At 40.7% G+C, this 15344-nt stretch overlaps 2 protein-coding genes across 2 annotated transcripts; both read right to left on the bottom strand.

The window, feature by feature from the left end:
• Window positions 1–416: 416 nt before the first annotated feature.
• LOC104813300 (ubiquitin carboxyl-terminal hydrolase 15-like) lies at window positions 417–6808 on the bottom strand. Its single transcript, XM_010540867.1, has 15 exons — window positions 6558–6808; window positions 4848–5311; window positions 4247–4697; window positions 3626–3821; window positions 3354–3455; window positions 3128–3279; window positions 2916–3004; window positions 2617–2702; window positions 2355–2517; window positions 2083–2206; window positions 1838–1995; window positions 1660–1744; window positions 1255–1467; window positions 1041–1102; window positions 417–951 (listed from the first exon to the last, which is right to left on the bottom strand). The coding sequence occupies exons 2-15, from the start codon at window positions 5135–5137 to the stop codon at window positions 417–419; spliced, it is 2706 nt and encodes a 901-aa protein (XP_010539169.1). The 5' UTR covers window positions 5138–5311; window positions 6558–6808.
• A 1473-nt stretch (window positions 6809–8281) lies between these two features.
• Window positions 8282–11074, bottom strand: LOC104813299 (receptor-like protein 12). Its single transcript, XM_010540866.1, has one exon. It carries the CDS (start codon window positions 11072–11074, stop codon window positions 8282–8284), a length of 2793 nt encoding a protein of 930 aa, XP_010539168.1.
• Window positions 11075–15344: the final 4270 nt, after the last annotated feature.

Raw genomic sequence — 15344 nt, 5'->3', positions numbered from 1 at the left:
TCTTCTCTCTCTCTCTCTCTCTCTCTCTCTCTCTCTCTCTCTCTCTCTCTCTCTCCTTCGGTCTTCTTTTTCTCTCAAGGGATGGAAATGAAAAAGTCTTCACTTTTTTCTATTTTATGTTTTGGCCCCATATTTCCAAATTATTATCGATTTATACCCATCATTAATTTTTGTTACCAGGGCTTTTAAACCTTTGCAGTAGTGATTCAGTGAACAATGAACATGATTATGTTCATGTTATGATTACATCTCGTACTGAGATTTTTCAGATCCAGATCCGACAATATAATTCTTCATCCATCAGAATGTGTTTTCCAGGATGTCGTGGAGAAGAACAGATGAAGGATCATACCGAGAACTCGATACTTCTGATTATCAATGAGCTGGACAATGGCCCCGACAAAACACAAGCTTACTCATACAACAAAAATGTCGGGGGAATCCGAGTTAAGGTTTTCCCTACCATCTACGGAGAAACTACCGTCGTATCCGAGGTTAGGCCCATAATTTACATACATACTACTGTAATAATCCCCGGATGAATCCATGACAGTGTTGCTGTAACTCTTCTCCTCGGGGAAAAACCGGGTTTCGGGTTTGGTACCTGAGAACATTCTGCAGGCGACAGTGTTGTGTGGAGACATTTCCATGGGGTACAGGTTGTTGAAGATGGAGAAGGGCGAGTCGGGATTACAGGCTTCTGTGTAATCTATGGTGCTGAAGGAATCTCTGGTGGACTCCGTCGTGAAGGAAGCCTCGTCCGAGCTTGTGAACAGAGACCAGTCATCTGAGAACTCCCCGAGATCTGGTCTCGGTCTAAGCTGGTTGCGATCTGAAGTGCCAACGAAGTGGTTGTTCGGTTTCTTCCCTTCTTGTGTTTGGTTTCGGGTCTGGCAATGCCTGACCTGAGTTTTTCTGCTATGTTCTGTCCTCTGAGGACGGGGATGCGATCTGAAAACAAAGTTCAAGAACAAGAATTCATTACCCGAGTTGGAAAACCATTCTAACTCGGGACTCGGTCCCCTGAACAGATTATTTACCTCATGTAGAACAACATATACGCTCCTTCTGACATCACCTGGCTCATGGGCACTGGATGAATCTGCAAATCAAGAAATGTCGGAAAAAAAATTGTTCAAGAACGTTATGATTCTTGTCACCTGCTCCCTCGAAAATGTTGGATGTTTCGGTTAATTCAACCTAAAGCTCATTCGGCACAGCTGCAGAAGAAGAGAATCGCCAGAAGGGACTCACCTCAGAGTCATCTATTCTGAACCAGTTGCCCCGTAAATCTTTGACATATGATATGTAATGCCCGGAAAAAGATGCATTCAGTGTATCCAAGTGAACCACAACCGCATAAAGCATGTAGAGCGGAGGGATATCTCCCGTCCCTGTCATGAACGGAGTCATATCCAGCATCTCGGGAAAAGTTATACACTTGTTTATTTTCCCGTATCTTCCTTCCTGCACTCGGAGCAACACGCATAAGATAACGAGTAATGAGTACCAAGAGCAATGAACTAAGGCAGATGGATCCTGCGATAACTTCCTATTGAATTCTCGATACCAAATACCAAATTTCAGGAGATTAAAATATATGCAAAAAGTTCAAGGGCTGCCCATTTCGGTATTGCCCACCGGTAAATATGATGATACCTGGAATCTCTTCAGAACAATTGTGAGAATGTTTGGCGCCTCATGTATGCTCAATTGTTTCCTCGCCCGGACATATTCAGCACACCTTTTTATGGAGAATGTATCACACAATAGTCAATTACAATTGGTTTCTTCATTACAAAGGATAAAACAGAGTTGTTCATCATCATCATCTAACCTGCTGCATCTGTACATATTTTCTCCATCGAGGTCTTCGGGTGTAGTGAACTGAGTGAATGCGTCTTGGAGCGACTCAACCCATCCGTATATCTCTAACGTCAGATCCATTATACTCTCGTATCTTTCTGACTCATGATGGCACCTCAAGCATTTGACCTTATATAGGATAGAAAGAGGAAACATAACGAAAAGCCCGAAATATAAACCAGATATCAGATTCAGGAAGATTCCGAATGTAGACACCTTTGAACGGAGACGCCCACCGAAAGTATGCTGAACAAATGTTGTTTCCTGCGATCTCGGGTCCACTTTACTCTCGCCGCCAAGTCTTTCCAAGCATATGGATTGCATAGAAGCAACCAAAAGCCTGCATTTTGAAGCCATATTTTGATTAATAGACTATTTCCTGAGAAGCATCATGTTCATTGCTGAATGGAACAACAAAGAAGAAAAGAATTGCATCCTGAAATCGAATTAGGATTCAAGCAGAAACCCAGATGATAAATAATGGAAACCTTAAAAACTCATGAGCATCTTCCTGACTTCCATCACCAATCTGGCAATTTATACTCCGCATATGAGAGAGAATTCGGCTAGCCGAAAGCGGGCCACCGATTTCTCTAAGCATCATCACGTGTTGTTCGAGTTCACACATAAGACACCAATCTTTCCGACAACCTGTCACAGATAATAACATAATATAAGCCAGATAATCAGACATGTAGTAGAAAGAGTCTAAGAGAAAGCTTTTGCTACGAGAAGTGTGAGAAGCAGTACATGTTCTTGAATGCAATCGCCGAAGCAGAAAAGCAACAAGCGGTTTCGTACACGTTAAGGACTGCAAGACTGCATTTGCATAGCAGCTGAAGAAGAAAGATGTAGTCAATATAAAAAGAACACAACAAACAGATATATATATATATATATATATATATATATATATATACCAGCTGTGATACTCTATACTGGATAGAGTGTCTTTTTTATCTAACACTCTAAAATATTCAATTTTCTTAACAAGAAGCAATCCTCAAATGCTACATCAAACAAAACAAAAAGAAGAAATGGCCCATTACCTGTTTCCACAATTTACAAGGCCCCTAGGCGATAGGTCAAACACGTCGGACTGAAAGAACTTAACGAATTCCTCGTAGGGAAAAAGCATCTGAAAAGAGTTGAAGAAAATGAATTAATGCCACTTATAAAATGAGAGAAAATGGAGAAGAAAATAATAACTTGCAGCCCACAAAAGAAATACAGAGAGAAGGAAAATCACTGGGAAACTAACTTTCAGCTTCTTGTGTCTATCATCATACTGTTCGGCAGTATTATGTCTAGTAAGCTTTGTAGACTTTCTTAAACCCATCATCTTCATAATACCCATTGTTGAGATATCATTGTTTTCTTCAGCAGCACCAATGTCCTTATCTTTACTAGTCTCTGCATAACAGATAAAACACTGAGACACCGAAAATAGCTCTTATATCAAAAGATAGGTTCTTCAACAAGCTTACTTGATTCCTCAGCCATTGTTCCCTTCTTGCTTGTCTCTGTACAAGGATGTTCACCACCGGACTTTTTGACACCTGATTTGGGCAATTTAGCAGTTCTGGCCCCTATTTAATTCAAGGGACGGATTAAAAACTTGAAAAACCAAACCGAAGTTGTCTCCAAACAGAATAAATTTCATTTCTCTGACAGCTAAAATTATTTGCCTTGCCTGTCCAAGAACATAATGTTTATATTATGTACATTCAGTAACAGGTTTTTATTCTTTTATACCCACCTTTTGCATGGCATTGTGTGCTTGAACACCCAAACGAGCTTCTTGCCTCTGCCCTGTTATGATCTGAGTTGTGTTGTTTTACATTTTCCTGCACACTACACCTTGCAAAAGACTGTTCGTTCATCCTTGTACAAGAGCTGCTGGCAGCATGCCTTGTAGAATTTTCTTCCACGAGAAAGCTGTTGTTATTTTTCATCTGCAGGAAAAATTTGCAATGGCTAAAATTCCAGGTGCAGTTTAATGAATTTAACCAACAATTCAAGCATGCACTTGGTTTCCACGCCAGAAATACCAAAAAGTTTTGATCATGCTAATAAAAAGGCACAGACAGCATGACGTAGACCGTTCTGAATCTTTGTTTTGTCCCAAGGAAAAGGACTCCAAAAAAATCTGTTTGATTGCAATATCTTAACAGAGTACTTGGTCACCAGGCTAAAGTGTTATCGTCCAAAACTTTTACGATTTTTAACTAATTTAACCCATAGAACTACACTTTCTGATGGCTCAAAAGGTTTAGACTTGGTTTGAAACAGATGGCAGTTCAAATACCTACTTCCTGTTCTGCAATTTTTTTTTATTTTTTTATTTTTGCAAAGAGATGCATATTTGAGGACAACTTGCCTTATGCTTATTGTGAACCTTCTTCAATGTGTTGTTGTCGTCACCACAACCTAAAAAGGAGGTCTCTCCCCAAGAAGCTTCTTCAGAGGAATCAAGCACAAGACCCTTGTTTGTTCTAGATGATCCTCGGGTGGGCTTGCCAGAATTTCGTTTTTCTGCACTTCTTTCTTGCATGAAGACTTGAGAACCATTACCACCCTGGGGGCCACCCAAGCTCGAGAACTCTACAGTATTTTTGGGAGGATGTACTCCATTATCCAATTCCAAAGCCGTCTTCCCCCTCACAGCCTGCTTACCACCATAACTGTACGAGGAAGAATCCATGCCATAGGCATGCAAAACAGAATCTTCCTTAGGAACAACCTTCTCCGATGAGGCTGAGCAGGTTTCAACAGGGACACATTCATCCTTATGAGCTTGCCTCCAATGAATTATTTGGCACTTCCCAGAGCTACAGATAGTCAAAAGAAAAAGAAAAGTGAACTCATAGAGGACACTTCAAACAGCGGGTTTAACTCTTAAACAAAATACAACTACAAGCAAGTGAATACAATTTAGGTGCAAAAGAATACGCTTTTGTATCGAAAAGTAAGAAATTTACCAATATCTAACAGACTTGCATCTCGAGCACCGTGTTGTAGCTGGACTAAAACACCTCGCACATGCATGTAACCCATTATTCTTGGAAGGAAAAACAACTGGGGCACCACTTGGAACAGCTACAGTCTCAGATTTTAGAGCTTCTTCAGCCGCCATCTGAGCGAGCACGTTCAGCTTCCCCCTCCTCTCTGAAGCTTCACTCCATTTTCCTAATAGGATGTAAGCTACAACAGGAAGTACAACCAAGACCAGGAACAATATGGGTATATCAGCTTCCTTTGGTTCAAGCATGACACCAGCCACGCATTCATGACCTGGTCACAGCTAAAATTCACAGCCTGAGAAAGTCTGTTCAAACTACAGAAGCTCAGCTAGTCATAAATATTAAAATCAGTATCATGATACTGCAGCGAAAGGCCAGGCTCAGGTCGTCAGGCCACTTGATTACTTGTAAGATGGATAACGCTGCAATTGAAGATATCAACAGAATAAGTTTGATTTTCAATATGAAAACATTACTTTCTAAATGTGATGTGGAAAGTAAGAATAATAGACTGTTCTTAAACTGCAACTTTGACAAACAATGCTTCAGAACACTCGGAAGAATTTCACAAAACAACAGATGTAAAACATAATCAAACCACTGCTTCAGACTCAATACAACTAGTGTAAGAAAAACATGACAATGTAACAGAAATCAGCCAGAGTAAACAGTATGACAGGAGGAGAGAAGCATATCTAGTTCTTTTGCCATTTTCATACTCACAAAGACATAACGTTTCCACATTGTTCAACTGATAAAACATTTCCTCATATTTATCTGAACATAATATAATCATAAGTATAAGTAGGAACCCCCAGTTGATTAAACTTATAATTCATGGAAACGACCAACTATGAAGGTGCAAAGCAATCTTATCTATGGGCAAGCTTTGAAGTAACCACTAAGAAAAAGGAATAAAGTCTCACGAATACAAACAAGCCATAGTGACAAGACAGAATCCGAGACAGAAACCTATCTCCTAGAACTTTGCCAAATGCTTAACAGCATCTCCATATAAAGAGAACTGTCAATATACCAAAATCGACATTAATTGACACCTAATCGCTGCATCATGTTCCCACTAGAAAAACACACACTTTTCTGGCACCCGTCTGTGGCTATATACTCGTATAATCTCAAAATGCCTGTGTAGCAAAGACAATCAGACCTAATCTCTCCATAGTCCAAGAAACAAATTATGTTACCCATGGGAGACCCAGCTCCACTAAATCCCGATTCAATGTTTTATGGAGAACACTGACTACTATGAGTTGTAAAAACAGGAGATGAGTTGCAAATCTACCACATGGAGGCACAAAAGGAATTTTTAACAATGAACATGTCTCTGTAGCACTCGCAGTTCGAACATTATACATTTCCTCAGCAATGAAAGGAAGCCAAATCAAGTGCAGAACAAGCACATTTTCAACGAAGCCGCACAAATTTAGTCCTAAAGGAACTCCAGAACAATCACACGAAACCTCCTGCTTAGACGAATCTAACCATTAATCCGACCTCCATTAAAGCCCCCATTGGTTTCACATCAAAGATTTCAGTACCCGAGAGAACCCTCGACACCAGTACAAGAAAAAACTTCACTTTACTAAAATTGGAAGAGAACCCAGATGAAAAAATCATAGATTTTCAAGAATTTCTCGCATGACGTACCTGGCCAAGCTAGACGAAGAAACCCCAAGAGAGTCCAAGAGGAAAAGAAACCCTAAATTTTAGCCCAAATCTTGTTTTCCCCCCTAACCTCAGCCTCTTCTTTGGTCTTCGCTCAGGCTCGAAAAAAGATTCTTTGATTCCAGAGATGGGTAAGACACGAACAGAACAGACACTTTGTCTCTCTCTCTCTCGCTTTCTCCCCTCAGTCCTGTATTGACTGTACTCTTCGTTTTCACACCAACATAAACACTCTCCTCTGCCTCTATTCTACTTTTAGGATGGTGTAATTTTTTTTTTAAAATCTCAATATGATATCCATTTTATATTAGGAACGTTTACTATATCTACATCTATAACTATATATATATATATATATATATATATATACCAGCTAGATTTTGTAAATGTATGTTTTTATGGAAAAAGTATTTATAAATGTTAGTGAAGAAAATAACACACTCATTCATTAATAGGAGGAGAAAAAGTAATATTGGGTGGCTAACAATTAAAAAGAGAAAATTGTTTTAAGTACAATTATAATATCTCCATTTTTAAAACAAAATCAAATCGAATTAAATGATGATATTTCTATTCATTTTGACTATTGTTAGAATAATTCAATCACTTCTGAAAGTACAATAATTTCTTTAAATTTGATTGGAAAATTTTGTTAACTATAAAACATTAATGATAATTTAGAATTAGAGTAAACAAGAAACGTAAAAATCATATTCTGTTTTTCAAAAATGATTTTTTGAAATATAAAAAAGGAAATATTTTTACTGAAAAGAAGCACCTTGTGGCTTGTTGGTTCCTAAAAACTCCATTGACTCTTAAAAAATAATTTTTGAAAAGTTAAGTTATTTTTTTTATCATAGATATTATGTATTTGTAATAGAAAATTTATTTTGAGTACCATATATATAGATCCTAAAATCTAGGAAATATATAGGTTAAGGAGATTTATTCCCAATAATTAATCCTGAAATATACCGGACAAATTAAAAATGTATGAAAATAACTATTGAAGTAAATATATAAAGACACTCATTTACATTTCGTTTCTTTCCATCACAAACTCGTTCACTTATTTACTAACATTTATTTTGTCTTAACCAGCAGTTATTTAAAAAAATCAAGCCTAATATTAAAAGATAAAAATATTTTCTTTATGAGAATAAAATTATTATACAATTTAATAAATACGTGATTTTCGGACCCATATTATATTGTAATCAATAAATCAACACTAATTAAAAAAAAACTTACTATAGATGTAGTTTTCCTTCTTTCTATATATAACGTGGCGTAATCGCCCATCCAAATCCGCCACTTGCCGTAATATCACTCGATCAGGGCTTCACCTATAGATGGGACCCACATGTCAGCACCTTTGCGAGTGGCGGAGATCGAATCTAGACCGTTAGATCTTGAATAGTCAAAGTAATGGGACCCACCTTCGAGGTGTACTGTCGACCTTTACTCAGGTGATGCTGCACCTCGAGCAGCAGTGAACAATCGACATCAGTGAAGAGATTAATAGTGTAATTAAATTATAATCATTATATATTAGTATGTTACATCTCATCTCATCTCATCATAGTAGTATAATTATATTATGATGATCATATGTTATATATATTACTAGGGAGATTACAGATAAGGTTGATGGTCTTTTGCATGGATACAACTATTATTCTCTTTCATGTCCATCTTCATCATCATCATCTTCTTCTTCTTGTCGATGACGTGCCCTCCACGCAAGCTACTAACCAACCAGGTTTTCCTGTCTGAAACACGATGTACCCCATGCCTAAACCGAACACGGTTCCACATCCATACCCCATTAGAACCACTCTCCAATCCAGTTCAAACTCAGTGTCTTCCTCGTCTTCGTCAGTGTCCATCCCTTGATGTCTTCCTCCTCCTTTGTCACCACCTCCGCAAGGGTTCGGCAATGGCGATCCGCATAAACCCATATTTCCTTCGAAGGAACTGGCCTGGAATGTGTTGAACTGCTTCCCTTCTGGGATTGGTCCAGTGAGCAAGTTCTGAGAAAGGTTCAAGAATGACAGTGAATTGATGTCGGCCAATTGCTTCGGGATCATCCCTGTGAGTTTGTTTGAAGAGAGATCTAGCCATTCAAGCTTGGTCAGGTTCCCGGCTGATGTCGGGATTTCACCGACAAGATCGTTGTGTGAAACGTTGAGTCCTCTGAGAAAACTGAGCCTCCCTATGCCTGCTGGTATCTCGCCATGGAAGTTGTTGCTCGATAGATCGATGCTTGTGAAGATGGATAGTATCTTCATCATCTCGAACCTGAACCCTTTTATATTCACACTGACGGAATAGTTGTAGGAGAAGTTTCCTTCGTTCAGGTAATGCAGATCGCTCTGACTTTCCTCGTCAAGATTCATCATTGCCTTGAGATTCTCAACGTACCTTGTCGGAAAAGGACCGTCGAAGTTATTGTTGGAGAGGTCGAGAATTCTAAGGTTGGGGAAAGGTGAGACTGTTTTAGGAACCGCTACAGAGCCATTGAACCGGTTGGATCGCAAGACGAGAACTTTTAGCTTCTGTAAGGAATCCAACCATGATGGGAAACTGCCATTGATTCCATTGTTGCCAACATCAAGAACTTCCAGGTCTCTGCAGTTGGATATGGATTCTGGCAACAACCCTTGTAACTGGTTCCCGTTGAGGTTTATGTTTTTCAGTTTACACAACTTCGGAAGCGTTGTCGGGATGAAACCACGGAAGTTGTTCATCCGAAGATCCAACACCGAAAGGCTCGAGCTGGAGTTCAGAAGACAACCTGGAATGCTACCACTCAACATGTTTTGAGAAAGATCAAGAATTTCTAGAGATGGCAAATCACAAATCTGAGAAGGTATTTCGCCTGTAAGACTGTTTCTAGAGACTGAGAAGAAAGTTGCGGTGAGTGGAGGAATCGGAACCGAACCCTGAAGAGAGTTTGACCCAAGATTAAGGTACCCGAGCATTCTCCATCGGAAGGGTTGTTCAAAACTCGTCAATAAGTTCTGAGAAAGATCCAATGAGTAAAAAGAATTCTTACCCACATCCATAACCCAATCAGGAATCTGCCCGTGAATGTTGTTTTTGGACAGATCCAAGCTGTTCAAGTTCACGAGGGCTTTGATGAAACTGGGGAACTCAGTTATGTTGCATGAGGACAAGTAGACAAGCAGCAGTTCGGGTAAGACGAAATCCACTTCAACGGCTCTGCTCGTCACAGAGAGATGATCATACGAGAGATCAAGAACAAACAACTTCTTGAGATCAGAGAACATCATCAGATCAACAACGCCTGTGAAGTTGTTTGATGACAGGAAAAGACCTCGAAGTTGCTCGAGTTCAGAGATGGAGGACGGAACTGAGCCTTCGAGGAAATTAGTGTTGACATCAAAGATCATCAAAGATTTGGACTGGAACCCTCCTAGATGACCGACAAGTCTGTTCCTGAAGAGGTACAGGAACTGAAGTGAAGGCGACCGGTACAACCAAGATGGTATTGTTCCATTGAACAAGTTATCTGACAAGTCGAGTTCAGACAGGTGCAAGGGTGCATCCACAATGTCGGGAATAGTACCCTCTAACTGGTTACCTCCAACGTCCAGATATTCTATGAAGGGAAGTGCAAACAGCGAAGGTAACAACCTCCCGGTTAGGATGTTCTCACCAATAGACAGAAACACCAACTTGTCGAGATTCCCAAGAAACTCGGGGATTTCACCGGTGAGATTGTTGTAAGAAAGATCCAAGTGGTTGAGCTGTTCAAGATCTGCGAGAGCCGACGAGATTTCACCTGTAAGCATGTTTCTTGACAAGTCCAAGTAAGCAAGCTTCTTGAGGTTCTTGATACTTTCAGGGATCGACCCTGATAAGATGCAGTTGCAGAGACTCAGATGGTTCAGAGAGGTTAACCCTCCGACCGACTCGGGTATTTCCCCGGACATGAGTGTGAAAGACAGGTCCATGTGCTCGATTGAGCTGTTCCATTTTGACTTTGGTAAGCTAAGTTTCAGATCATTGTTCGAGAACAGATTCAACATCTTCAGGTTTGGTAAATGTAAGATATCAACAGGGAGGTGACCGCTCAGCTCACAGTTACTAAGACTGAGCCAAGTAAGAGAAGGAAAGGAAGCCGACAGGTTCATCAGTAGGGTGGTTGGAACTAAGGACATATTGATTCCATCAAGAAGAAGCTCACTCACTTCTCTCAGGTTACGAACAAACGATCCCATGGCCGGGCCGTCAAGGGACAGAACCAAGGGACTGTAATGAGAGGAAGAGAGATCAAGGGAAACTATGTTGGACAAACCAGAGATTTCAGAAGGAACTGAACCAGAAAACCTAGAATTCGAGAGGTTCAGATGGGTCAAACCGGTTAAACGACCCAATCTTGGAAAGGTTGAAGTCATTGAAAGCGAGGTTGAGACTCTGAAGCCTCGGAAGTTGTCCGAGCAAAGCAACGGTTGAATCAGAGAAACCGCCATGGAAGTGGCCACAGCTCAAGTCAAGCCCTGTGACGTCTCCGGTCCGTGGCATGCACGTGACACCTGTTGAAGACTCTGATACAACATACGAGGATGAAGCGATAGAAGACCAGATTTGGAAGCTGAACAAAAACAGAGCCGAAGATGACCAGAAGCTGAACAAGGACAGATTGCGAGAGAATCCAGCTGAATATCAATCTGTGCCGATGCGTATCACTGACACATTCAGATTGGCTCCACTCACGACAGATAAGGCATGATCTAATATATTCATCAGATTATTGGGAGACAATTAACATGCAGAATCAAGCACATTTCCTTTCTTATATTTGGTAATTTCAAGTTACCTTAAACATATTGTATTGCTTTCCTTTTCTTCTAAGTATGTATAGTCTATAAGAAACAAATCCTCTGTATATTCATAGGTAAGGGAATAAAGTGAATTGGTTTTTCTTATTCACCCCCTAAAGAACCCTAATTTGTCCTTCTCTACAGAACTTCCATTTCGTCTCTGTTACAATCTATCATTTGTACTCATAAACTTCTTTATGGTATCAGAGCCCACGATCCGAAACCCATTCTGAAAATTCCGTCTCTCGATCACTGTCGCAGTTCTGTAGCAATGGAGAATCAGACCAAACTCATTCCAATTGTTCTCACAGGGGACAATTATTTTTACTGGGCTAAAGCATCAACTGCAGCCTTACACAGCAAAGGGCTGTGGCATCATGTTGTCAACGCAAAGGAGACTCCCCCACAGATTGTGGCTACAGAAGGAGAAAATCCAGAACAAGTTGCAGTTCGACAACAACAAGCCAACCTCGTTTTCAACACCAAGTGGAAGCAAGAAGACAGCCAAGCGCTTGTGATTCTTCAAAGCTCCCTTGAATCCAGTATTCTGCAATCTTTTATCTCAAACGATACTGCAAAATCGTTATGGGATGCCTTGCAAAGTGTTTATGGAAATCTCTCGAATATTAGCAGAATATTCGAGATCAAGAAGAAGATCTTTCATCTACAACAAAATGATCAGCCCTTCCACAAAATTCAAGGTGAATTTTGTGCTTTATGGGCAGAGCTTGAAGAGATTAGACCGACTTCCCCTGATCCGCAGGTTATCATGGAACGTGCGAAAGAAGATAAGGTGTTCTCTATACTTCTTACTCTTAACCCGACGTTTAATGACTTGGTTTATCACCTACTTCGTCAATCACAACTCCCATCCTTTGAGGAAGTTTGCATGATGGTTAAGCGAGAAGAGGGTGGCAGAAATCTCTTCACTAGCCCGCAAGAAATTGCCCATTATTCCCGCAAGCAACCTGTGACAAATCCGAGAGATCGGCATACCAAAGAGAGATGTTGGCTTCTGAATCCTCACTTGAAACCAGCAAAATTTAAAGATGCTCCTCGGCGTGGTACAGCCTTCACAGCAGGTCATGACACACCATCAACCGAGAATTTGATCAATCTCACGAGTGAAGAGTTAAAAGGGCTCAAACATCTTCTCCAATCCCTAAATAAAGATACCGGTAATCTCTGTTTCGATCCATCTATTGTCATTGACAGTGGGGCTACTACCCACATGTTTAAAGATTCAAATTTGTTGTCAAACCTTAAACCAAGTCATGGGACTATATCTGTTGCGGATGGCAACACGGTTTCTGTCCAAGGTTATGGCTTGTTTCGTTTGTCCGACAAACAACTTTCGGCTCTCTATGTCCCGGACTTTCAAGTTAATCTATTATCTATCCCTAAAATAATTGCAGAAACTGATTGCACTGTTATTTTCGAAGCTGATCGTGTTGTTTTCCAGGATACTAAGACGGACCGTGTCATTGCTACGGGATTTCGGAAGGGCAATCTCTATTTTCTCACTCTGCCACACTCTAGTTACCTCTCCGTTTCCTCGAACGTTTGGCATGCACGTTTAGGACATCCACACAAGAAAGTTTTAAGTTTACTTATTCCTGAAGCTAAACATTTTGAACATTTTTGTGATGCTTGTATTCTTGGGAAACATTGTCGTACTGTTTTTCCGGTTTCGACTACGGTTTATGACAATATATTTGATTTGGTTCACTCGGATGTTTGGACTGCGCCTTGTTATTCACGTGATCATTTTAAGTATTTTGTTACCTTTATCGATGAAAAATCCAAATATACATGGATTATACTTTTAAAGAAAAAAAGTGATGTCTATCTTGCTTTCAAAAATTTTTCCGCTCTTATAACTAACCAATTTCAGAAGAAGATCAAATGCCTACGCACGGATGGCGGTGGAGAATATATGAGCAACGCTTTCCGAGAATACTTACTAGAAAATGGGATTATTCATCAACGTTCGTGTCCACACACGCCACAACAAAACGGCGTTGCGGAACGCAAGAACCGTCACCTCATGGAAGTAGCTCGGACGTTGTTGTTTCATCGGAATGTCCCCAAAAATTACTGGAGTGATGCTGTAAAGATGGCTTGCTATCTCATTAACCGTCTCCCGACACAAGTTCTCGCGGACAAATCTCCTTTTGAGGTACTCTACAACCGAATGGATAATATTGACCACTTACGTGTTTTCGGTTGTGTGTGTTATGTGCATTTAGATGAAAGCCAACGCAGCAAACTCGATCCGAGGAGTATACGATGTATTTTTATTGGATATCCCCCTGATCAAAAAGGGTACGTGTGTTACCATCCACCAACTCATCGTGTCTACACCTCTCGAGAGGTTAAATTCCATGAAGAACTCTGTTACTTTGGCGATCATGATTGGCACAACTTGGACAATCTTGTGCGCCAAGGCACTGATTCCAACAACACTTTGGAACATCTTCACACCACTCTTCGCAACCTGGGCATGCAAGTTCCTGATGCTATTTCGTCATTTTCTCCGACACATGTCATGCCACCTCCTCGCCATGTGCCAGTTGTTCTCCAAGATGATGGTAACGTGGCTGATCATTCTTCTCCATTGGATCCTATTATTATTTCTTCTAACAATGCAGGTTCATCCGGATCTCAAGGCGTGGAGTAGCCACACATTCACAGTGAGAGGGACGATGTTTCTTCTTCCCCAAGTCTCACCAATTGTCCAACATCCGACACTCGCTTGTTTCAGCAAATTTCGGCGGAACAGATTCCACCGACTCTGGTCACAACTCTTGATGTCCCAGATTCCATCGTCCTCCGACGAAGTTCTCGGACAAAAAAAACCGACCTGGAAGATTACAGATAACACTTCTCGATCTCACTTGGCTGTTGATAAGATTACAGATAACGCTTCTCGATCTCACTTGGCTGTTGTCTATCCTATTGAGCATTTCACTACTACTTCTTCATATCCTACATTAGACCGTGCCTTTTTTAGTAAGATTTTGCAGATACAGGAACCACACACGTACAACCAAGCCAGAGATATTAAGGTTTGGCAACAAGCGATGTGTGAAGAAATTGAGGCCCTTGAACGTAACGGTACTTGGTCCATCACCGATCTTCCTGCCGACAAACATGCCGTTGGTTGTAAGTGGGTGTACAAAATCAAGTACCGCAGTGATGGGGAGATTGAGCGCTACAAAGCACGTTTGGTTGCTAAAGGATATACCCAAACTTATGGAGAGGATTATACTGAAACATTTGCCCCGGTCGCCAAGTTACCCACTGTACGTATTGTTTTATCTTTAGCGATTAACCTTGATTGGGAACTTTGGCAGATGGATGTCAAGAACGCTTTTCTACAAGGCGATCTATCTGAGGAGATCTTTATGATGCCGCCACCGGGATACACTAAAGCGATAAACCCGGGGCAAGTCTGCAAGCTTCATAAAGCAATCTATGGACTTAAACAATCTCCGAGAGCCTGGTATTCTCGCCTCTTTGTCGCTCTCACGGAAAAAGGTTTTACACGAAGTGACACTGATCACTCGCTCTTCATTTCACATACACCACGTGGTATCGTTGTTGTTCTGGTATACGTTGATGATATAATCCTAGCTGGTACTGATAAACACTGCATCGCAGAAACTAAGCTTTATCTTGGTTCGGTATTTGATATTAAAGATCTCGGTATTTTAAAATACTTTCTTGGAATTGAAGTTACCCGTGCTACTAACCATTTATTCCTTTGTCAGCGAAAGTATACTTTAGACCTTCTGCGGGATACAGGAAAGCTGGCTGCGAAGCCTGTACGCACACCACTTGAAGAGCATTTCAAGGATCAACGCGAGGGGGAATTACTGGAGGATCCGGAACAATATCGACGCGTTGTAGGTAAGCT

This window comes from Tarenaya hassleriana, unplaced genomic scaffold, assembly GCF_000463585.1.
Source record: "Tarenaya hassleriana unplaced genomic scaffold, ASM46358v1 Cleome2, whole genome shotgun sequence".
Lineage (NCBI taxonomy): Eukaryota > Viridiplantae > Streptophyta > Magnoliopsida > Brassicales > Cleomaceae > Tarenaya > Tarenaya hassleriana.
The sequence above is the reverse complement of the archived record's forward strand: the minus strand, read 5'-3'. Positions and strand labels throughout refer to the sequence as shown.